The sequence below is a fragment of the Pogoniulus pusillus genome, chromosome 7, assembly GCF_015220805.1.
Source record: "Pogoniulus pusillus isolate bPogPus1 chromosome 7, bPogPus1.pri, whole genome shotgun sequence".
NCBI classification, from domain to species: Eukaryota; Metazoa; Chordata; class Aves; order Piciformes; family Lybiidae; genus Pogoniulus; species Pogoniulus pusillus.
This window is the reverse complement of record NC_087270.1, coordinates 36,979,641-37,001,783: the sequence shown is the minus strand read 5'-3', so window position 1 is coordinate 37,001,783 and position 22,143 is coordinate 36,979,641. Positions and strand designations below refer to the sequence as shown.

The 22,143-nt window shown below is 60.9% G+C and overlaps 1 protein-coding gene across 2 annotated transcripts in view; it reads right to left on the bottom strand.

Annotated features, from left to right (window-relative positions):
- The window catches only part of DNMT3A (DNA methyltransferase 3 alpha), a 43,871-nt gene extending 22,173 nt beyond the window's left edge, over nt 1–21,698 (bottom strand). For both annotated transcript variants that reach the window (XM_064146502.1, XM_064146503.1), the window contains exons 1-3: nt 21,619–21,698; nt 14,438–14,670; nt 10,175–10,279 (exon numbers count right to left, since the gene is read on the bottom strand). In XM_064146502.1, coding sequence (XP_064002572.1) covers nt 10,175–10,279; nt 14,438–14,506 — 174 coding nt within the window. In that variant the 5' untranslated portion in view covers nt 14,507–14,670; nt 21,619–21,698. The remainder of the gene's footprint in view (nt 1–10,174; nt 10,280–14,437; nt 14,671–21,618) is intronic.
- Between the last annotated feature and the right edge of the window lie 445 nt (nt 21,699–22,143).

Here is a 22,143-nt window from a genome sequence, read left to right as displayed (position 1 = left end):
CATGGCACCATCAAAGCCCAAGACATGTTGCCACAACATCATCAGCTGTGATTCCCTCAAGACCATAATATGCAGCCATGACACTCTCAGGACCCAGACACGATTGTGGCACCTTCAGCACTAGGACACACTGCCATGGCACACTCAGGGCAAGAAGACATGGCTGCAACACTTGAAGAACCAGGACATGGTGCCATGACACCTTAAGTACCAGGACAAGCTGTCATGAAACCTCCAGGGCCAAAGTATGGTACCATGGTACCCCAGGACTGCTGCCATGGCACTCTCAGGAGCAGCTCATGTCACCATGACATCTTCAGGGCCAGGACATGCTGAATTGACACCTTCAATACAAGACACAGCCATGACACCCTCAGGATGAGGACATAGAGCCATGGCATCCTCAGGACCTAGACCCTCAGGACAAGGACACAGGAATGTGACATTATGAGGACCCTGGTACACCATCATGATGCCCTTAGGACCAGGACATGGTATCTTCAGGAGCAGGATATAGTATATATCCTGCCATGACATTCTCAGGTCCAGGACATGTGGAAATGGCACTCTCATGACAAGGACATTCAGCCATGGCACCTGCAGGATGAGGACACACTGCCATGGCACCCACAGAAAGATGGCATGTGGCCATGACATCCTCAGCACTAGGACACGCAGCCACAGAGCCCTTTGGAACAGGACACAGCCATGCCACACAACCGTGTCAGCCTCAGGCCCAGGACACTGCATCACCACACCCTCAGCACCAGGGCAGAACAGCTGGAAACAGGAGCTAGACATGCTGGCAGGACAGCCTCGGGAAAAGGACAGCCAGCCACCACAGCCTTAGGAGATGGAAAACAAAGCCATAGCACCCTCCAGACCGGGACACGTGGATGTGACACCCTCATGATCAGGACACCCCACTATAACACTTGCAGGACCAGGACAAAATGCTATGGCAACTTGAGGACCAGGACATACCACTCTGATGCCCTTATGACCACGATATGCCATCAGGTCACCCTCAGGACCAAGACAAACAGAGGTGACACCATGAGGACCAGGACGTGGAGTCATGACACCTTCATGGGGACCAAGAAACAAGGACATGACACTGTGGGGACATGGATACGCAGCCATGATACCTTTGGGACCTGGACACATCACAATGACACCCACAGGACCCAGACACTGTGCCATGTCACCCACAGCAGCACGATAAAACGGAGCTGATCATGAGGAGCTGCATACACTGCAATGGCACTTTCAGAACCTGGACAGACGGCCCCAAAGCCCTCAGAACCAGGACATTCTACCACAAGACTCTCAGGGCCTGGGCGCAGTGGTGGCTGTGCCACCCTTAGGACCAGGACACAATGCCACGACACCCTCAGAAGCATGCCATATGGCCGTGACACCCTCAGGACCCAGACAGGGAGCTAGGGCACACATGACACACACAAGCACGGCCCATGATGCGTGAGTGTGACAGGCACACACGTGTGTCACATGGGCAGTGGCAACATGCACAGTGAGGCGTGCATGTGACAGGCAGTGCTGGTGTGTGTGACAAGTGCATGTGTGAAAGGCATGTGTGCAACAGGTGCATGCGTGTGACAGGTGTGTGTGTGCCGAGTGTGACAAGTGCATGTGTGTGCATGGCAGGCATGTGATAGGTGTGTGCATGTGACAGGTGCATGTGTGACAAGTGCATGTGTGTGCCTGGCAGGCACGTGATAGGTGTGTGCATGTGACAAGTGCGTGTGACAGGTGTGTGTGTGCTGAGTGTGACAAGTGCATGTGTGTGCATGGCAGGCACATGATAGGTGTGTGCAGGTGACAGGTGTGTGTGTGTGTGCTGAGTGTGACAAGTGCATGTGTGCCTGACAGGCACATGATAGGTGTGTGCATGTGACAAGTGCGTGTGACAGGTGTGTGTGTGCTGAGTGTGACAAGTGTGTGCATGTGCATGGCAGGCACATGATAGGTGTGTGCAGGTGACAAGTGCATGTGACAGGTGTGTGTGTGTGCTGAGTGTGACAAGTGCATGCGTGTGCATGGTAGGCACATGATAGGTGTGTGCAGGTGACAAGTGCATGTGACAGGTGTGTGTGTGCTGAGTGTGACAAGTGCATGTGTGTGCATGGCAGGCACATGATAGGTGTGTGCAGGTGACAGGTGTGTGTGTGTGTGCTGAGTGTGACAAGTGCATGTGTGCCTGACAGGCACATGATAGGTGTGTGCATGTGACAAGTGCGTGTGACAGGTGTGTGTGTGCTGAGTGTGACAAGTGTGTGCATGTGCATGGCAGGCACATGATAGGTGTGTGCAGGTGACAAGTGCATGTGACAGGTGTGTGTGTGTGCTGAGTGTGACAAGTGCATGCGTGTGCATGGTAGGCACATGATAGGTGTGTGCAGGTGACATGTGCATGTGACAGGTGTGTGTGTGTGCTGAGTGTGACAAGTGCATGTGTGTCTGGCAGGCACATGATAGGTGTGTGCAGGTGACAAGTGCGTGTGACAGGTGTGTGTGTGACAAGTGCATGTGTGTGACAAGTGCATGCAATAAGTGTGTGCATGTGACAAGTGTGTGTGCATGACAGGTGTGTGACAGGTGCATGTGCATGGCAGGCATGTGACAGGTATGTGACAGGTGTGGGTGTGACGAGTGCATGTGTGTAATGTGCAATAAGTGTGTGTGTGACAAGTGCATGTGCATGACAAGTGTGACAGCTGCATGTGTGTGACAAGTGCATGTGTGTGACAGGTGTGTACATGACAAGCGCATGTGAGTGACAGGCATGTGACAGGCGTATGTGAGACAAGTGCATGTGTGTGACAAGTGCACGTAAGTGTGTGTGTGACAGGTGCATGTGTGTGACAGGTGCATGTGTGTGACAGGTGCGCGACAAATGTGTGAGTGACAAGTGCATGCAACAAGTGCATGTGTGTAACGGGTGTGCATGACAGGTGTGTGACAGGTGTGTTTGTGTGTGACAAGTGCATGTGTGTGACAGATGTATGTGGGTGAGTGACAGCTCTCTGTGTGTGTGACAGGTGCATGTGTGACAGGGGTATGCATGTGACAGCCGTGTGTGTGTGATGGGGGTGTGTGTGACAGGCATGTGTGTATATGTGACAGGTGTGTGTGTGATGGGGTGTTTGTGTGACAGGTGTGTGTCATGGAGGTGTGTGTGACAGGCATGTATGTGTGACAGGTGCGTATGTGTGACAGGTGTGTGTGTGATGGAGTGTTTGTGTGACAGGTGTGTGTGATGGAGGTGTGTGTGACAGGCATGTATGTATGACAGGTGTGTGTGTACGTGTGACAGGGGTGTATGGATGTGTGACAGGGGTGTATGGATGTGTGACAGGGGTGTATGGATGTGTGACAGGGGTGTGTGACAGGGGTGTGCATGTGACAGGCGTGTGTGTATGTGTGACAGGGGTGTGCGATGGAGGCGTGTGTGACAGGCATGCATGTGTGACAGGCATGTGTGTGTGTATGTGTGACAGGTGTGTGCGTGATGGGGTGTTTGTGTGACAGGTGTGTGTGATGGAGGTGTGTGTGACAGGCACGTATGTATGACAGGCGTGTGTGTATGTGTGACAGGGGTGTGTGTATGTGTGACAGGGGTGTGTATGTGTGACAGGGGTGTGCATGTGCCAGGCAGCGCAGGAAACGTGCTGCCAGCCCCGGTGTGCGAGCGTGGGGGACGGAGCAAGCCCAGCTGTGCCGGCGCTCACTGAGCATGTGCCCGCACACGACAGACGGTGCCAATGTCAGCGCAAGGCTGTGGGGTTGGGGACGGCATAGCCAGACCCTTGCCGTGCCACCGGCCACTGAGGAACCGCATGGCGCTGCATGGCACTGGCTGGCAGAGCAGAGTCAAGAGTGAGAGGAACAGCCTGGCTCGGCGGTTTCCGTGGCCATGGAGAGTGAAAGTGTCGCTGCATCACTGCGACAGCTGGGCGCAGCCGCGGCAGGGTGGGCTCTGCCACCCCGGTGGGACCCATTGCCCCAGGGCTCAGTGCCCTCCCCGATGAGCACAGGAGGCTCCAGAGCAGGAGCTGAGGAGATGGCGCCTGGCCCTGTCTGCTCTGCCCCCCGCTCACTTTGGTGAGCTCATGCACTCCAGATGCCCCTGCGTGCCTCCAGCTTTGTGCACCCCAGAACCCTGTGCTCACCTCTGCAGGTGTGTGCATCCCTCAGCCCTCCGCCACCTCTGCCAGTCTGTGGAACGTTCAGCCCCACCGTGCCTCTGCAAACTTGTACATCCTGTGCCCCACACTCACTTCCACAAGGCTACCACCCTCACACTCACCTCTAGGAGCTTGTGCTCCCCGGACCCACACGCTTGTCTCTGTGAGCTTCTGCAGCCCTGAGCCCCACATTCACCACCACGAGCTTGTGCATCCTGTGCCCCACGCTCATTGCCACAAGCATGCCAGCCTCATGCTTGCACCCACGAGCTTGTGTATCCGAGCCCTGCACTTACCTGCCCCCCACTGTCCCCCCTGAAGCCTCAAAAGGAGCTTTGACAGAAGCCAGGAGTGTCAGGGGCTCTGCAGTGTCTCAGGGAGGGAGAGGCCCCAGGTATGTTCCCAGGAGTAATGGTGTGCCAGGGCAAGCGGCATGGGGTTGGCACAGTGGCCAAGTGGCACAGGGGAAAGCGGCTGCAGTGCTGGGGTGGCACAGAGGGAAGCCAGCTGCCCATTCCCAGCAAACTACATGTCCCAGGATGCACTATACAGTGGCATGGTGCCAGGGAGAAAATGCTGAGCTGCCAGCCAAGCCTGGCATGAGCTGGGGTGCTTGCAGTGCCGTAGGAGTGCCCGCGGTGATGCCCACCCTCCCCTGCCCCAGGGCCATAAGGTAGAAGATGCTGAGACTGAGACGCAAAGCAGGAGCTCTGGGGGCGATGACAGAGGTGGCTTTGCTTGCCGGGGCTCCCCGGGTTCGTGCCACGGGAACCCTCTCCCTAGGCATGCCTGGCAGGCGCTGGGGAACATGTGGCGCTTACCATGGTGCATCCCCTCCTTGGGCTTGCAGACCCCCTCCTCTGGCTGCCGCCGGCTGGGTGCAGCCGCTTCCTCCCCACGCACGCTTCCTGCCCGCCTCGGCCGCTCGGGCTTGCTGGCAGTCACTTCCTCCACTCCCTTGCTCGCTCGCTGGCCCCAGCGTGCAAGATGCTGTGCTGAGGGGCCACAAGCAGAGCCAGGAAGGAGGACAGGAGGGGCAAAGGGGGCCAGGGGGAACTCCAGCAGAGTGTTTGGCAGCACTGGTGGGTTGTCACAGCCACACTGGTGCAATGGCTGTCAGCTCTATGGAAGCATTCTTGAGCACTGCTGAGCTGTGCAACCCCTGCACCAGAGGCTGGACCCACTCCCACCTGGGGACAGCATGGTGGTGTCACTTGTGCACGCACACTGCATGCACCAGGATGAGTGACACAGAATGGTAGGGGTTGGAAGTGACCTCTGGAGATCACCTAGTCCAACTCCCCCTGCATGTTTGCCTAGATCAGGTTGCACAGGAATGTCTTGCACAGGGTCACCATAGACCCATGCACTGGGGACACAAGCAATGCCAGTCACAGAGGTCCTGACAACCATTCCCCATGATGGAGGAGTGGGTGATGGTCTCTGGGCTGTGGGAGGCAACAAAGCCTGGTTACCACGGAGGGCACAGCTTGACCAAGCAGACACTGGCATTGGAAGGGTCGAGGTGTTATAGAATCACAAATGGTTAGGTGGGAAGGGACCTTTAAATCTCATCTAGTCCAATCCTCCAAAGGTCAGCAGGGATATCTTCAACTACAGCAGGTTGCTGAGAGGCCCATTCAACCTGACCTGTTGAGTTTCCAGGGTTGGAGCATCTATTACCTCCTTGGGCAACCTGGGCCAATGTCTCTGCAAACATTTTTTTCCTTCTATCTAGTGCTAATCTCTCTTCTTTTAGTTTAAAACCATCACCCTTGTCTTGTCTCTATGCTTCCTTATCAGCCCCTTTAAGTATTGATAGGCCACAGACCCTTCTTTTCTCCAAGCTGAACAACCCCAACTGCCTCACCCTGTCCTCACAGCAGAGAGGCTCCAGCACCTGGATCATTGTGGCCTCCTCTGGACCAGCTCAAACATGTCCACGACTCTCCTGTGCTAAGGACCCTAAAGCAGGGCACAGCACTGCAGGTGGGGTCTCACCAGAGAGGAGCAGAGGGGAAGAATCCCCTCCCTGGACCTGCTGGCCATACTGTTTGGATGCAGCCCAAGAGACAGCTAAGGTTCTAGCATATGAACACATATTGCTGGTTCATGCCCAGCTTTTCAACCACCAGCACCCCCAAGTCCTCCTCCACTGGGCTGCTCTCCATCCCTTTATCCCCCAGCCTGAACTGATACTGAGGGCTGCCCCGACCCAGGTGCAGGACCTTGCACTTAATCTCGTTGAACCTCATGAGGTTCACCTGGACCCACTTCTTCAGCTTGTCCAGCTCCCTCTGGATGCATCCCATCCCTCAGGCTTGTCCACAGACACACACCGGCATCTTTGTGATCTTTGGCTGCCATCCCCTCAGTGCTGTGCCAGGGCCACAGCCACCCCCAGCTCTCCTCCTGCCTCTTACTTGGGGCTGCATCCTGGTCACTGTACCAACAACAATCACAGGAGCTGTGTGGGCTTCCCAGGAGGAAATGGGAAGGGCAGCAAATGTGCTCAGGATTAGGTGGCTGCAGGGGCTTAATCCATCTACAGGGCCTGAGTGTGGCTGCAGGAGACACAGAGAAGGACAGCAGAAGCATGGTGGCATGTACTGCCCTGCAAACTGTGAGGCCATGGCAGTGTCACCAGGATGAACGTTACGACATTATAACCAGCCCTGGCACTGGGGAGCGCCACCCTGCTGGGATCATACATCCCTCACTGGGAGCTGTACCACTTCCTACCCTATGTGGGGCTGTGGCTGTGAGAGCTGCCATGCTGTGTGCCACCCTGGTGCCACGGCCTTGCCTTTGGCAGTCTCTTCTCACCAGCACAGCAGATCCCAGCAAGCTTTGCTTTCAGGAAACCATGAATCTACCATGGCACTCATGCAGCTCTGGCTCCCTGGGCACCATGGTGCTGCAGGACAGTGCCAGGCTCTGCCAGGCTGGTGGGTCCTGTCATGTTGCAGTGGGACAAGGAGCATGTCAGGAGGTTAACCCCAACATGTCATCCCCAGCATGACAGCTTGCTGGGACGGAGACACCACAGGTGGCACAGTGGCTAACATGCCCTGGCACAACACCCATCCACAAGCAGCACCCTCTCAGCTCCAGTCCACTGACAGCTGCCCCAGCCAAAGCTGGTACTCTGGCTCCAGCAGTGTCGATTCTTCCCTACCTGGGTTAGAACTGGACTCTGGGCTCACCGGGCATCCCGGTGCCACCGCTCAGACACTGCCTCTGGGACAGTCAGGCGCAAGGGGAAGGGAAGCCAGGACCCACCCTGTGTCCCTGCCCCTCTCTGGCCGCCCCGGCGCCTGTCCCCGTCCCCGAGGGGAGGCCAGTGGCGAGTCTGTCTTCCTGCCCACCCACCCGCTTCCTCCACACCGGCCAGGCCCTGGGAACAAGCACAGCCTTTCTGCTGCTCCCCTCCGCTGGGCCCCCGCCAGGGAGGCTGCTCCGTCGGGAGCCTGGAGGGCTGGAGGGCCCCGTGCCCGCCACAGTGCCGTGCGTGCTGCCAGAGGGGACACCGTGGGGGAGCAGAATCGCTTGGGTTGGTAAAAACCTTTATCATCAAGCCTGACCATTAACCCAGCACTGCCAGGTCACCACCAAACCATGTCCCTCAGCACCGCAGATGCATGGCTTTTAAACCCCTCCAGGGATGGACACTATACTCCTGCCATGGGCAGCCTCTTCCAGGCCTTGACCTTCCCATGAAAAAAACTGTTCCTCATATCCAACATAAATCTCCCATGGAGCAACTTGAAGCTGCTTATATTTGTCCTATCCCTTCTTCTGTAGGAGAAGAGACCAACTACCACCTCACTCCAACCTCCTTTCAGGGAGCTGGGGAGAGGTCTCCCTTGAGCCTCTTTTCACTCCAGACCAAACAATCCCAGTTCCCTCAGATATGTGCTCTAGATCCTTCACCAGCATAGCTGCCCTTCTCTGGACAAATTCCAAGACCACAGGGACCATTCTGGAGTGAGGGGCCCCAAACTGAACCAAAACCAGTATTAAAGACGTGACCTCAGCAGTGCCGAGCACAGTGGGACAATCTCTGCCCTAGTCCTGCTAGCCACAAAACTGCCAATCCAAGACAGGATGCTGTTTGCCTTCTTGGCTGTCTGGGTACACATGCTGATGTTTAGGGGCAAGTCCCTGCAGAGGGATTTGGGACAGCTCCAAACACCACAGCCCACAGGGATCCCCCTGCCAACCCTGTCTCCAGGGTTTACAGCACCAGGTCCAAACTTGCAGAGCCCCTGCACAATCCTGGGGAGCTGCCCTACCAGGGGACATGGGATGGGGTGCTGGGGAGCACAGTTCTAGGGACCATCAGCCAGGCTCCAAGGACACAGCCTGCTCACTCAGGGTCTCCAGTCTGGTGGCCCCAGAAAGGGGCTGCTTTTGTAGGCACTGGCATCATGGGGAGGATATTTTTAGCAGCTCACACCTGTCCGGGGCTTTCCTCAGCCTCCTGGCAGTGCCCTTGGGGCTGTGGAGCTTGCCAGCTCCAACTGCTTGGCAGCAGAACCTGCTGGCTGGACGAAGTGGCTGGTGCCATGCATGGGGCAGGTGTGGCACAAGAGAAAAAGCAGCAGGAGTAGGTGGAATGGGCACTCGTGATCCAGTCAGCACTTCCACAGGAAGCCTGGGATGTAGCTGGCACTGTGGCACCACTGCTATCCATCCTGGGGCACGGAGAGGGCTGCCTGCTCTCATGGGCAGAGACCTCCAGGTTCCCAGGCTCAATCTCCTCCTGACAACTTTCCCCAGTTGTTCCCATGCCAGCATTGTTCTTCCACTCAAACGGCTTCCCCCGGCCCCAGCATGTACCTCCCGCCCCTCTGCATTTACAGCCAGCCTCTGGAGCCTGCTCTCCTGCTCCGAGCCCTGCACCCCGTCCAGCCCCATCGCACCCCTGTTCACCCCCCAGGCCATGGCCTCCCTGGCCGGGCTGCCACGACGGCACAGATCCAGCACACAGATCAGGATCTGGGCACATTCAAGCGCAGGATTAACCCTTTCTGCAGTTGGAAACCTCAGCAAGGAGCTTTTTCGAGTTCTCTAGTAGTGAAGGGTGCCCCACCCTTGCTTGTTTCTGCAACGCTGCCCCTCCTACGGGAACAGGGACGCTGCCGAAGCCCAGGGTGATGAGGTGCACCTTTCCTCTGGGGCTTCAATGTCCAGAGGAACCTCTGCTCCTGCTCTGAACATTGAATTCATGGTGACACCTGCAGCTTGTGGTGTGACAAGGACGGTCACCATGGCTAGCCCCACTACGACAAACCATGGCTTAGGAAGGCCAAACCACCATCTCCACGAGTCCCTCTTGTCCCACAAGAGCAGGCTTGCTGCCCAAAGTCCTGAACACCCCTTGTTACCAGCCATGTGTGGCAGCACCGGCACTGCTGGGGCTCCATGAGGTACTCCCCAGGATGAGCCATATTGGCACACAGCTGGCTGCAGTCGCGGCCAGCTGTGCTAGTGAGCGGGGAGCTCGCTGAGCCCTGCACACTATGGAGTGGGCATCACCTGCATGGCAGGAGCCAGGGAAGCCGGTGGCACCTCAGCCCTGCATGCCCACATCCATTTGTTGCTGCAGCCACTGGCCTGAGCCTGAGAGCTGTGCACCATCACCTGGTGACCGATGGGTCACAGCAGGCAGAGGAGGGCTGAGCAGCTTCGTGGTGGCTGGGGACAAATACAAGCGTACCAGCTCCTCAGGTGGGGAGCAGATGCACAGCAGGGCCTCAGCCAGAGCCACACTGAGGGAAGCATTTACCAGGGGCTGGAGGATGATGGGGTGGTAAGCGAGCAGCTGCATGCCCTGCACACAGGGAAGCTGCAGAGGCCAGCTGCATGCCGGAAGCCATAGTCTCCCATCAACGCAGCAAAGGGGCAGAACAGCCCGGGGCTGGGGGGAGGCCCCCCACTGTGCCCAGTGCCCGCTGGCTCACCTGGGCATGCTTGCGCTTCCGCCCAGGCCGCCCGGCTTTCCTCATGGGCGTCCCTGGCTCCTGCTTCTCCTCCTTGCTTTGGTTCTCCTCAGGCTCCTCTTCCCCCTGTGAGCCAGAGACAGAGAGGACGGTTATGCCATTGGCCCCAGGGCTGGGCAGCCTGGGGTCCTGGGCACAGCTCCGCTCAGTGCTGAGATGGCTTGCACCAAGGGTGCATCACAGAGGGTTGACCATGGCTGGGTGCCTGGCATCATCTGGCATCAGCAGGCCCATGGCTTCCAGGGCACCATCAGAAGGGCGATTGTGGCTCCTGCTAGGTTGGGGCTGCAGCACAAGCTGCAGAGGGACTGGGCACTGTCACTGGGTGAGCCCCAGCCAGCTCACCCACTTCCGTAACCTGCAAGAGCCTTAAGTGTGTGGGAGTTGGGGTTTCTGCACTGTGGCATGCAGAAAGGGCTGCATGGACGCCATAGCATGGCACAGCACATGCCCCAAGGACAAGGACAGACAGAAGGAGCCAGGGTACCCTTGGAGCAAGGTGTCCTTGCACTTTCGGGGCTGCACTCCCCTCTCCATGCTCTGCCTGGAGCAGCTGCCACAGCCGCACCACCCCATCCCCGCCTCCCCAGCACCATGCCCCAGCCCTGTGTGCTGGCAGGGTGCCCGCACCAGCACAGGCAGTGGAGCAGGAACCTGGCCCCGGGAAATGAACCTGCTCCCGCGCCGCGGCTGCAGCACCCGCCCAAGGACCGCGGCGTGCCTGGGGCCACGCTTCCCACGCAGGGTCCCGCTCCCCGCCTGCGGGTCCCATGCCTGCTGCTGTGGCCTGGCAGAGGGACGTGCACGCAGGGCGAGGCTGTGCGGGGCCCCTCGGGTGTCCTGCGGCGGCGGTGAAGCTGGTTTCACCTGAGCCCCAGAAGATCCCGTCGGCAGCAGCCAAGGCAGGAAGAGGCCACAGAGGGGGAGCAGGGGAAGGAGGAGAGGCCGGCGGGGGGCTGGCGAGGGAGAGGCCGGGGAGGGGATGGGGCTGGCAGCCAGACAGCGCAGACATCCAGCTGCACTCGTGCGGCCCTGCAGTCATGGCGGGCGCCAGTCCCGGCCGCATTCTTGCTGCCTGCCGCTGCCCTCCTTCCCCCGCGCCTGCGGCAGTGGCAGGCAGTGATGCCCGCAGCACATCCCTGCTAGGCTCCAGCCCGAAGGTCCCACAGGGTTGGGACGTACCAGGTCCCATGGCCATGGCGCCCCACAGCTGCAGTGCTCCGGACCAGCTCCCTCCTACCCCTGCCAACCCAAACTCAGCCTGTGTGAGCCATGCCCCTCGATTCCCATCTGCCCCTGTCCAGCGTCGTGCATGAGTGTTTAGAAAGGATAGAACGCAAAGGTCTGGCAGGGTGTCAAGTCCTGTAGCTGGGAGAGGATGCAGCTGGGGCACACATGGTAGGTGCTGGTGAGGCAAGGGGTGCTCTAAAGGATCCCCAAGCAATGCTCCCTCTCCCGGGGAACTGCAGTCCATTACAGGAGGCTCTCTGCGCTGCCCCAGGCCCATCTTACTGCCTGAACAGTGGCACAGCTGTGATTCTTCTCCCAGCAATGCCCTGTGCTGGCAAGGCAATGCCGGGCACGGTGCCTTGCCTGCCGCAGCAACCCCAGCTCTTCGCATGGATTGGTGCTCAGGGCTCCATTCTGTTCCTTGTGCTGTGCCCAGTACCTGGAACACTGGCATGAAGGACATTGCAGTGTCAAAGGGACACTGCAGTATTGAGGGGGGTACCCTGACTGGGGGGGGCAGGGAGGTACTCCCAGCCCAGGGGGGTACAGGATGAGGTCCCTGTAGCCCTGCCATGGAGCCCAGCATGGTCTCCACACCAGCAAGCTGGGAGATGCAAGGTCCAGGGCAGGACTGGGACTGAAGGGACCCCAGCCCAGGGCATAGCATCCCAAAATCAGGGCAGGCATTGGGGATGCGCAGCCCAAGCGTGAGCAAGGCTGCTGCAAAGGGCTGCAGTGGGGATCCGGTGCCCCCTTCCCGGCGCAGGGGAGCTGGTGCTGCGGCCCCTCAGTGCAGCAGCCCCTTGTGCCCGCAGCCCGCCGGGAGCTGAGTCATCTCCCCATACATCACCCTGCTCCTTGCCGTCTCGTCTGCCCGGGGCTCGGCCAGGCGCGGGGCTGCATGGCACGTCCCCGATGCGCCGTGCTCCTGCGCCGCTGCCAAGCAACAACCCAGAGGGAAACCACCGCCGAGGAGGAGGAGGAGGAAAAGCTGCTGCATGACGCAGTGCTGGCTCTGCAGCCGCTGTGCCGGGTCCCAGCTCCCAGCTGCACTAGGGAGACCTTGGCGGTGGAAAGAAATCGGCCTGGCTGGGCAGGAGAATGTGGGTGCAGAGACACCTTCCCCCCCGACCCCGTCTTGCACTGGAGCTGGAGCTCAGCCTTGCGAGGCCTGTGCTGAATGCTGACAGCCCAGACATGACCTACAGCACTGTACAGCCTCATCCTCCTGGCCCCGTGCATCCCCTCGCCAGAGGTGACCTCTGCAGGGCAGGCAGTGCTGTGTCCCGCTGGGGTCAGGCCAGGACAGCGCTCAGCTGGGCGTGCTTGCTGCCAGCTCACGTGGGTCGCTGGCACCCCAGGGACCAGCGCTGCCACTGGCGGGTCCTGCTTTCGAGGGTGAGCCAGGCTGCACTGCAAGTGCCAGTTTCTCCCACGGCTCTTCCTTGCAGCCCTCCACATGCCACAGCCCCACTCTCCAATTCAGCTCTGCCATGCACCTCCAGAACTGCACCAAAACACAGGGTGATCTGTCACACCCACCTCCTGGGGTCTGCCCCACCGCCTCGCTCACATCCCTTGTGCCAGCAATGGATGCAGTTGGGATCAGCCACATACTCCTGCCCTGGTATAACCCGACGTGTGCTAAAGCATGGTACTGATCAACTAACCCCTGTTTTACTTGTCCCCCCTCCAGTCACCCTACAAAAAGTACCAGGAACTTCCTAAAGGACAGACACACGGCTCAACCCACCCAGCTGCCTGGAGCGATGGCTGGAGGATGGGGAGCACTGGCACAAGGACCAGCCAGGCTTGACCTGGTGTGGGAGGCTCAGTGTGGCTGCCACGGTCAAGCTGGCCTGGAGGAACTGGGATGACCCCAATCCCCTGCTGCCCGCAACAGGCTGGCAGCCAGCTGGCCACCAGCTCCAGTCCCCACGCCTTGACCAGGGCAGGCCCTGCCCCTGTGCCTGCCAGGACACTGCTTCTCTCCACAAGAAGAGTGATGCCTTTGCCAGCACCGGGAGTGCCACACCAGCCTGGTGTGTCCTTGTGAGGCAGGGAGCAGTGAGGACAGGGTCAGAGCCTGCCACTCCTCTGGCTCTGACCTCCACAAGCCCAGCACAGACCTCTGCTCACTGCTGCATCCTCAGCACCATCCAAGCTGGCCCCTGTTGAGCGCTACAGCAGGCAGGGCAGTCTGAGGGGCAGCCCTTCCCCACAGAGCCACTCTCCAGGAGGGGATGCTGGGGAGCATGTACCAGATATGGGGTCCATGCACCAGGGCCAAGGCCCTTGTATGGTGCAGTGATGAGAAGGTGAGCATGCACCATGTGCCACCTGGCACAGCGAGGTTACTGTTCCCTCCCTAGCTGCAGCATTGCACATCAGGAGGCAGGAGTAGGACAGAGATCCCCCAGTCCCTGCAGCAGGTGGCACCCCTACAACAGGGCATCAAGACTGGCACAAGGGTTTGATCTTGGCTGTTGTGGAGAAGCTACAGGGACACCTCTCTATACATGTCCCATGTCCTCTTCCCACTGCCCCACAGCCCAGGTAGTGCATTCACTCAGCCTCAGAGATGGGGGACATCCCCTACCCCAGCAGTCCCTCCCCACAGCCAGGCTTGTCCCAGCCCTGGCTGCTACTGCTGGGAGATGACAGCAGGTCTCTGCTTCCCTGTCCCCTCCCCACGCTCCCCACTGCCAGGAATAGCTCAATCCGCACTAATCCCGGCTGCAGCTCAGGGCTCCCCCGGCTTGGCACCTTGCTCTCCACTGTGGTGAGGGGGGAGCGGGGTTGGCACATAGCAGAAGGGACGCCACACTCCCTGTATCTGCACACCAGCCAGCCAGGTGCAAACTGGACCCCCAGAACCCACCAGTACTCCAACACTGGCTGTATAAGAGCCAAGCCTAGCAGCGGGGATGTCGGCAGCACAACCAGGCCTCCCCCCACGCCCCACAGATTCCCTGAGCTACAGCGGGACCCTACCTTGTGCGTGTCGAGTGCTTCGCGGTTCGGAGTAGAGCTGCTGGTGTCGAGGCTCCCACTGGATGGCATGGTGGGGAGCAAGGGTGGGCGTCTGGGACTGTCAGCTCTTCAGCACCAAAGCAGGTCCTGCCACTACTGCCACTCTCCGGCTCACCAAGGAGGGGATCCAGGAACCCTCACCCAGGACAGCGGCCAGCCCTTGCGTCCCACCACCTGTTTGGATCCTTCTGCCCCTGCAGGAAGTAGAGAGGGTTGGGACTGAGGGGGGAATGCCAGGACTGGGGTGAGGGGAGAACACCAGCCCCGCCGCCCCTCGCCCGCTGCACCGCGCCCTGGCCCCCGGCAATTATTAACACACCATAACCTTGACTCAGCCGGGCTGGGCTGGGGGCCCTTGTCTCCGGCATCACCCTGGCTGCGAGGGGCACAGTGTGGGGTATGTGGTGCTGGCTGTGCCAGAAAAAAGGTGCAAGGAGCAGTGTGGGCTGCATGGGGCATTTTGAGGGGTGCACAGTGCCCAGGGGTGCTCATTACACCATGTGAGCTGCATAGCAGAGGGTGAAGATTGTGGGGTGTAAGGTGCGTGGGGTGTGCTGCACAGTGCAGGGTGCACAGTGTGAGGTGCATGGCACAGGGTACATGCAGGAGCTGCATTCTGCAGGGTGCACAGCACTAGGTAAAGGGTGCACAGTGCAGGCTGAACAGTGCCAGGGCAGAGTGCGAGGTGCAGAATGCATTCTGCAGGGTGCACAGCTGGGGTGCAGGGTGCATGAGGTAGGATGCAGAGTGTGGGGTGCAAGGTAGAGAGTGCATTCTGCAGGGCGTGGGATGCAGGGTGCAGAATGCAGGGTGCATTCTGTGGGGTGCAAGGTGTGGGGTGCAGAGGGCAGGTTGCATTCTGCAGGGTGCAGGTTGAGGGTGCAGGGTGTGAGGTGCAGGGTGGGGGTGCCGACAGGGGCTGTGGAGGAGGCTGAGCCCCGGCACCTGTTGCTATGGCAAACGCTGCATTAGCCATGGCCGAGGCTGCTGTTGCCTTTGGCACCGGAGCTGCAATTTGTTTCTAGAGCTTTCCAGCCGCAGCCTGCTCGCTTGCTTGCTCCCAGCTGGCAGGCGGGCGGGGGGCTGCCAGGGGGCTATGGGGGGCTATGGGCAGGCAGGGCCATTCATGAGAGAACATCAATCCCAAATACGGCACATCCCGTTTGTCCCCACGGCTATGTACAATGGGGGGCTGCCTATGGGGGCTGAAGAGGTCCCCACCAGGGCTGCAGCTTCTCCTGCCCCCCCCCCCCCCCCCCGCTGTACCCACCACATGCACAAGGACCCTCTAGGGCTCAGGGTGCTGGGCTGGAAGGTAGGAGATGAGTGAGTGAGAGATGAGTGGGAGATTAGCTGTTCTGTCTCAACTCCCTCAGCATGGCCCCTCTTGCAGGGAGGGTTGGGGTGGGACATGGGTGGGGGTGGGAAGGGAGGGGCATGCAAGGTGTAGGTGCAGGCTGGGGATGCAAGCTGGAAGAGGGGGATGCAGGTGTAGGATGAGAGCTGGGGGGCTGTGTGTGGGTGGGGGTGCAGGATGCAGGCTAATGGTGCTGGATGCAGAGCAAGACCTAGGAGTGCTGAATGGGTTGGGAGATGTGAGCTGGGGGTGCTGGATGCAGGATGAGACCTGGGAGTGCAGGATATGGGTGTAGGATGGGAGTGTGGAATGAGAGTGTGGGTACAGGACATAGTGCAGAGATGTGGGGTGCAGGCTGCCTCCCCCGCAGTAGCCAGACCTGTGCCAGCTGCCAGTCAGGGGCTTCCCCATCCTTCTCTCTCACCAGTTTGGGGAGCCCCTGGGAGAGTCCCATCCCAGGGCACTGGCCCTGTCAGCCCGGTGCCAAAGGGCTTGGCCATGCTCTTTGCCTCCTGCCACTGATGGACTCTGCCCCACACTGGCACCCCAGGCACAGCAGTGCACCTCTGTGAGGGGCCGGACCTGGCACGGAGCACCTCAGACACCCACATGCTGCTGTTTCCTGCGTCTATCTGGTAGCTGCACCAGCACCACGGCACACTGGCACAGCATGGCAGATCATTCAGCACGGCATGGCACAGCATGGGATAGCACCTCAGTCCCATGTCCCTTCCCGTGTGCTGCCTCCCTGGGGTGCTGCTTGTGGGCACGGGGCTGCCCGTCACCCTCAGAGCCCCCATCCTTGCTCCCACCAAGCTGCAACACAGCAAAGCCCTGGCTGCGGGCACGGGAGGACACACGCCATAGAGAACCATCCGGGGACACCCCAGCAGCACCCCCGCACCGCGGCAGGAGTGCCCCAGCCCACTCAGGGGGGTCCCTCGTGCCCAAAGGGCGCAATGACAGTGTCCCCAGTGGGTCCCTGCTGGCATGTGACAGATCCATGGGAAACGGCTCAGGCACCCCCAGCCCCACGACATCGGGGTCCCTCCGGCCCCCAAGCCCAGCCCCACCGCACTGGGGTCTCTCTGGCAGCCCCGGGGGGCAGGTGAACCTCTCAGCCCCGTTTCCCCGGGGCTCGTACGGCCACTGACTGCCCTGCCTGGCGCTGCCGAAGGGCCAGCTCGCAGGGCTTTGGTTCGCTTCCAGCCAACATGGTCTCCGAACGCTCTAAAAATAGTTGGGTTGCGTACAAAACCCCGCGGCAGCTCCGGCCCGCCGGCCGCTGGAACAAAGACGGGGAGAAACCGGCGGCACCGGCTGCTTCCCGCTCCCCCCAGCCCCACCGCCGGCACCGCGGGGACAGCCGAGCGCGGTCCCACCGGGAGGGTCCATGCGGCTATCGCGGAAGCCCCCCCGGCACCGGCCCCGCTCCCCCGCGCTCTTACCCGGCCGAGGCTCACAGGCTGTAGGGGACGGGGCGAAGGGGGGAGCTGTGGTGCCGTACCCCCACCTTAGGCCGCCGAAACCGTCCTCCCGCAGCGCCGGGGCATCCCCTCGCCGACGCGGCGGCTTTGGCGGTGGCGGCGCGGGGGGGAGACACACACACACACACACAGACCCTCGTCCTGCGCCGAGGCGCGGGGAGGGACTCGCAGCGCTGCTTGCCTCTTGCCTCCCTATTTAAGGGCTCGGGCCGGCCTCAGGGCTGACGGTGAGCGGGGGAACCGGCAGCCCCCAGCCCGCGCCGTGCCGCTCCCGCACGCCGGGGCCCCGGCGAGTCACGCTCGGCAGAGGCGTTCCAAAGTAGGTTACCTGCGACGGGGGGATGAGACACGCGGCGATGACCAAAAAAAAATCCACACCAAAAACCCCACCCCCAAAACAAAAAAACAAAAAAAAAAAAAACCAGGGGGGGAAAAGGAAAAAACGAGGGGGGAAAAAAAGCCCTTCCCCCCCACCCCCTTCCTTTTCTTGTTTTCCTTTTACATTTAGGGACCTCGCCGGCGCCCGCCGCTGCTGTGCCGCAGCCGGGAACCCGCAGAAACCCAAACGGCCATTTTAGGTGATGGCGAGCAGGGTCCCCACAGACCCCCCCACGCAGGTGGCGGGTGAGACGTTCACCGCAGTCCCCCTCGCTCCTGTCCTAAGGTGACCTCGCGTGTAGCATCCCGCCCCCCTCCCGCGGCGCGGTGACACCCATCGCCGGGTTTGGCCGGGGTCCCTCGTGCATCTCCGCCCCGCCGGTGGCAGGAGGGACCCTGTCCAAACGCCTCTCCCGTGACAAGTGCCGCAGCGTATTATTATTGTTGTTGTCACTTTGAGTCACCGCCACCCCCGGGCAGCCGCGCTCCTCCTCCTCCTCCTCCTCCCCAGCACCGGGGATGAAGTTCAGGATTGACTCAGAGGGGCCGGGAGCTGCGTCCGTGAGTCACCCCCCCCACACCTCCTGCACCCCCTACCCCTGACTCACGGCGGGGGGCTCCCGCCAACACCCAACATCCCCGCGCCGTGGGGGCAACGGGGACGGAGTGGGCATCCTCCAGGGCATGAAATGTAGCTGAGTGCAGGCAGCTCCCCTCCGACAGATGGTTGCACCAAAACCACGGTCGCGGGCACAGCGTTGACCTCATTGCCCATAATTACAACTTAGGAGCCAAATATTTGGCCACGCTGCTGGGGGGTGCACATGGCCACAGGCAGGGAAGCGCCTACTCGATTGCCCCTGAAGTGGCTCCTGCATTCACCACAGCCACCCAGGAACTGCTAACAGGTCCTGCCTGGAGGATTGAGCGGAACCCCAGAATGGTTTGCCTTGCCAAAGCTGTCTCATACTGCACCCCCGGGGAGTAATGTGTGGTCCTGAGCAGCACTCCAGGACCAGTGCGCTGCATGACACTGCACCCCAAGGTGTAACGTAAGGCCCCTGCACTGCACTCTGAGGAGTGCATTGCACAACACCCAGGGCAGCAATGCAGTGCGTTGTGCTGCACCTCAAAAGCAATGCACCGCACGACACTGCACCAGAGTGTGCAAGATAGAACTCTACACTGCACTACACTGTACTCTACAACGTACTTCCCTGTGCTGCACCTGGGGAGTGTGCTGCACTACACTGCACCCCAGAGCGCAATGCCCTGTGCTGCTGCATCCCTGGAGCGACACACTCACACCTTGCTGCACCCCAAGAGTGAAGCAGTGCCATGACACACACCACAGACCCCGGCACTGGGCCTTAGTGCAGTTTGGCAGGTGGGACAGTGCAGACCTGGTGAGGTTCATGAGCTGCAGCAAAGCTCCCCAGGCTGCAGGAACACCTTGCCACAGGACACCATGCAGCTCAACACACTCAGCTTATCACGGGAAAAAAGGATGGGAGATGATTTGATTATGGTGAGGAAGTGCCACTGTGGGCAGAGCCCCCGGCATTGCTGAACTCTCCAAGCTGGCAGAAGAGCAGGTCCAGGAGCGAAGCTGGGGTGGTTCAGACTGGCAGCCAGGTACATGCTTGGAACTGGGAAGGGCGGTTAACTGCAGGAACAGGACAAACCGGCGGTGGCACGTTACCGTGCACGCTGATCCCCGTGGTGAGAGCACAGTGGGTAAGCGGGACGGTGGTGGGAAAGCAGGACAGTGGGACAGTGGAACAGTGGCTCAGCCCAATCCCCATCCTGCCTGCCAGGTTGGGTGAAGTTGCTTGGCGCGTCCCCATGAGTCTCACGACAAGGTGGTAGCACCAGTGGCTGTTCAGATGGCGGCATTAAAACCCCAAACCAACCGCAGCCTCAAGGGCAAGCGGGTTCCAGAACTAAACCAGAATGCAGATGACATCTCCAGCCTCAAGGAACATCACACCCAAAAGCCACTGGCACATCCTACTGAGCCAGAGCCGCTGCGGCACACGTGTGCCTGGCACACGCACGTCCGGGGCACGCGCGCACACGTGCCGGTGGTTACCTGGCAAGCCCACGCACTTTCCTACGGCCTGGGGCAGACAGAACGCATAGGAAAGCATTGGGCAGGGACGTGTGGGTGTGCCAACCTAAAAATACTCGCACAGAAATCACCACCTGAAGGTCCCTGTGAGGCCACCACGGCACTGTGACATGGTGGCAGCACCACTGGCCACCTTTAAGGGAAGGACGTCACCCAGAGTCAGTATCTCTATGGTCACGTACACAGCCAGGGCAAGGCCTGAGATACAGCAAGCATCACCAGCATCCTGGCTTTCCACAAGCAGTGGCAGGCGTTTCATGCCACGAAATAAGGCTCCCGTGAGGAAGTTTTGAGCTGACTCAGCACAAAAAGGCCAACACTGGCGCGGGAGCTGCCGGGAGCAGTTGCCGGCTACCACGACATCCACCCTGTGACCACTGGTTTGCTTTGGGGCTGGCCCCAAGTGTCCCCCGTTTGGGTGTTTCCCCATCAGGGTGGGTGATGGGCAGCGTTTGGCATAGGCGGGAAGGATGCGGGTGCCCACTGTGGCAGTCCTGCCTTCACCGCTGCCGCCACGCTCGGTGCAGCAAATGTGAGCGCTGAACACCAATCCCACGGTGACACCATCTACGTCACACAAAGGGAAGAAATAAAGAAAGAGGAACTGAGGAAGAGGAACATTTCATCTGCCCACAGGTCTCTGCATCACCAACACCCCACAACCTGGGACGTGGCGGAGGAAAAGAAAAGAGATAAGCTGAAGGAAGCAGGGAAGTGAGTGGGAGGCCAAACCGTATCCCAGTGAGGCTGGGGGACAGGCAGCACCCAGTCCCCTGCCAGCCCTGTGCCCTGCTGCTCCCTCCCTGCCCTGGGCTTTTCGGGCTCCCCCGGAGGGTGTTATTTTGGGTGCAAAAATAGAGAAGTTTTGGCAGGCACCAGCCACCTCCACATACGCCCGGGGCAACTCCACTGCTGCCCGACGGAGGGCAGTGCAAGGCCGGGGGTCTGCGGGCTGCCACCCCGCACCGGAGCCGGGGTGAGCAGAGGGCAGGTCTCGGCTTCCCGCAGCGCCCTCGGCTCCCGCGGGGGAGGAGGAGGGGGGTGTCACCCCTGGACTCTCCGCAGGTCTCTCCCCGGGGCTGTCCGCAGCTGAGCGAAGGGGCTGGGACATACGCACACTCACTCGCTCACTCCGGGGACCTCTCCCCCATAACGGGGCACGGGCCGGACCGGGCCCCCCGCTCTGCCCTTCAACCGCCCGGCGATGCGCTCAAGGACACGGCGACGGCGCCGCGGGGGCCGGGCCGGGCCGGGCCAAGCCCGCCGGGCCCCGCCGCCAAACAGCCCCCCCCCCCTTCTCCCCCCCCTTTCCTCCCCCCGCCGAGCGGGGCCGGGCCGAGAGCGGGGGCGGCGGCGGGGAGCGGGGCAGGGGGGGAGGCCGAGGCGGGCCCGGCGGGTGGCGACCCGGCCGCTGCCATGTTTTCCTGCTCGGCGCTGCGGGGCCCGGCCCGGCCCGGTCCCGCCGCAGCCCCCGGGCCTGAGGGAACGGGGGAGGACGGGACACGGGACGGCGGACATACACCGGGGAGGGACGGGACCGAGGCGGGGAGGGTGTCGGCGGGGAGTGCGGGCGGGGCCGTGCCAAACCGACCCGAGTTCAACCGAACAGAAGCGAACCGAACCGAACCGAGGCGAGTCTTGCCGAACCGAGGCGAGCGGTGCCGAACCGAGCCGAGTCTTCCCGAACCGAGCCGAGTCTTGCCGCGCCCGGCGGTGCCGAGTGTGTGTGGGGTGGTCTGCCCCATGCCGCGGGTCAGTAGGGGCCAGCTCGTGTCCGCGGTGCCGTTACCTGGGCCGGTGCGGGCCCGGCGCGCCGTGCCGAGCCGTGCCGAGCCGCCGCCGCTGCGCTGCCCGGCCAGGCCTCCCTCCGCCCGCAGCGCCGCCGCCTCCACTGCAGCACCGAGCCGCGCCGCGCGGTCCTAGTGCTCGCCGCCCGCGCCAGCGCAACCCGGACCCGCTGGGCCAGGCAGAGCCGTGCAGGGGCGGGCAGGGTCGGGCTGCGTCGGGTGTCGTCGGGGATCGGCAGGAATGGGACAGTCCGGGTAACGGTGGGCTTTGCTGAGCTCGGCTAAGCCAAGCTGTGCCGTGCCAAGCAAGGCTGTGCCAGACCAAGCCAAACGCTGTCAAGCGCTGTGCAGTGTCAAGCAAACCTGGATTGAGCCAAGCCAAGGTGAGCTCAACTAGGCTGGGCCGGGCTGGGTTGATTCCGTGCTGGCCATGCGGTGATGAACCAGGCCAGACCATGGTGAGCCAACCCGTGCTGTGCCATGCCAACCCGTGCTGTGCTATGCCAAGCCAGACCATGCCAGACCAA